Raw genomic sequence first — 2,087 nt, 5'->3', positions numbered from 1 at the left:
CCGCCGCTGCCACGGCGAGCTTCTTCCCCTCGCACTTCTCTCATCACGCGCCATTAAACGGTGAGTACCATCCTGAGCGTTTACCTTCTGTTTTTACCCGTTGCACTGTTTTACCAGTGTCGTTTGCCATTTGCTAAACCGACGACAACCGTGTACGGCGCGTCTTTGAACCGCTGGCCGACCGCCAATCGGCTCCGCGTTGCGTTTTTTCCTTTTCGTCGTCCGAGACAAGGCTCGATTGTAAAGTAGCAAGTGTCGCGGAGTAAAGAGAACCGAATGCGATAGTCGCTTGTTCAATGGAGCCGACGGCTTCGACATTCTTCGCTTTCCTCGGTTGTTCGCGGATAAAATTAGTCCCGGTGCAACGGAAGTCCCTCCTCGTGCCTCCGATCTGTCACCGATTCCTTTCCATCTTCTATTTTTGCGTGCACCGAAATTCTGATTGGGACAGTGTTTCGAGGGAGAGCGCCGTGTACAGGGCGTTACAAGACGGTTACACTCTGGCGATTCGGGGCAGATTTGGGAACTTTCGGTATCATGGAACGGGCTTGATTCGTACGTCATCTTAATAGTTTGAAATGAAATTATTTCGTATTTAGTTAAAATAATCGATCGTCGTTTCTCATCGGAGAAAGACGAGAAAATTTTGTGATACCGTGATTGGGTCGAATTTGGAAGTACGTACAGGCTGTTGCAAGATTCCTACGACGTGTCCTTTCATCGTGGTGGCCTGAAGTTAAAGAGCTTAAGAAAATGTTGAAAATATGGGATTGAAAGATAAGATTTATAGGTTGTGATAAAATGCCGTACGAGGTATCGGAGTAACTTTAAAAGTGCTTTAGAGTATGATTCATGGACCCTAACGACATTATACCTCCATAATAAGCGGTTGAATTAACTTGCATTCGGCTAAAAAATCAGATAGGGTATCTATCTACACATGTATACATCTACATACGTCTAATAAATTATCGATGCTATTTAACAAATACCATAAAGCTGGTACGACTCGATCGACGTTAAACCGAGTGAATTAAAATACCGAGAGTGAAAAACGTCAAAGAGAAACGGTCTAATTGATAAATTGAGACACACGATATCGTCACGAGGACGTTATTAGCGATCGAAACATCCGGCTGGAAAGAGGCAGTCACCTAAAATCACCGCAAAAGGAATGCAGTTCTCGGAACGCGCGCGCAGATGACTCGTCGCGATTGAATCATCGTTAACACTAATTATTGAGGTCGCGGCTTGATAATTGCGCGGAGCTCTCGTTAAAGAGGCAATCAAAGTTTTCTCGCTTCGTCAGAGCGCCGCCACGCAGACAGAAAAGAGGGAACAGAGGGCCGGTTCTTGTCGAGCTCGTGGAATCCGGACGACAGACAATAGGCGATTATTACAAAAAGGTGTTGCAACTGCAAATCGTCGTTGATCGAATGGAAAACTACTTTTTCCATCGTCGTTAACCTACTATTTCTCTTTTTCTTTTTTCATTTTGGGATTATCTTGAACTTCCATTAACTGGTTTCTAGAATTTTATGAAATTACAGTTTCTTAGAATTAATCGATTATCGCGCGAATAACAAAGGACGAAAGATCGCGTTCAGTTTTTGTTAAAAATAGTCTTGCAAAATTAGAAACGATATACCAAATATGGTCGTCCTTAATTGAAACATTCTATTTAGCAATTTTTCATTTTTCTTTGCTGTCTTTGCTTTCAACCTTCGAGTAAGGATGCAAACTGTTATGCAAACTGTTACAAAACGACGACCGAATACATATTCTAAATAGAACGAAGAAAGTCAAAGTCGGCACAAAAAGATAATACCTGGCCTGGTTTCTTCGATGTTTAGAAATAACGGATGGAACGTTTTAACTAACAAAGGCAGAATAAATCAACGTATTCCCCTAATATCGATATTAAAGTACGGCAATAAACATAGAAATTAGAAGTAGAAAGATACAATGTTACCTTTAGTACAGGGATTTGCTCTCTCCGTGTCAATTTATAGATCATTGTTGCGCTCAATTGTGGCGCGATTTAGGGCGGCTCGCGAGCGAAGTACAATCGACCATAATCGAGGCTC

At 42.5% G+C, this 2,087-nt stretch overlaps 1 protein-coding gene across 1 annotated transcript in view; it reads left to right on the top strand.

The window, feature by feature from the left end:
* LOC100741188 (muscle segmentation homeobox-like) overlaps positions 1–2,087 on the top strand; it is a 10,113-nt gene that overhangs the window by 1,641 nt on the left and 6,385 nt on the right. Inside the window, exon 1 of the mRNA XM_003489776.4 lies at positions 1–60. This exon is cut by the window's left edge and continues 1,641 nt beyond it. Within this exon, the coding sequence (XP_003489824.2) occupies positions 1–60 (60 nt within the window). The remainder of the gene's footprint in view (positions 61–2,087) is intronic.

Source organism: Bombus impatiens, unplaced genomic scaffold (assembly GCF_000188095.3).
Source record: "Bombus impatiens unplaced genomic scaffold, BIMP_2.2 scf_0377, whole genome shotgun sequence".
Classification (NCBI taxonomy): Eukaryota; Metazoa; Arthropoda; class Insecta; order Hymenoptera; family Apidae; genus Bombus; species Bombus impatiens.
This window is presented reverse-complemented; position numbering and strand designations above follow the sequence as displayed.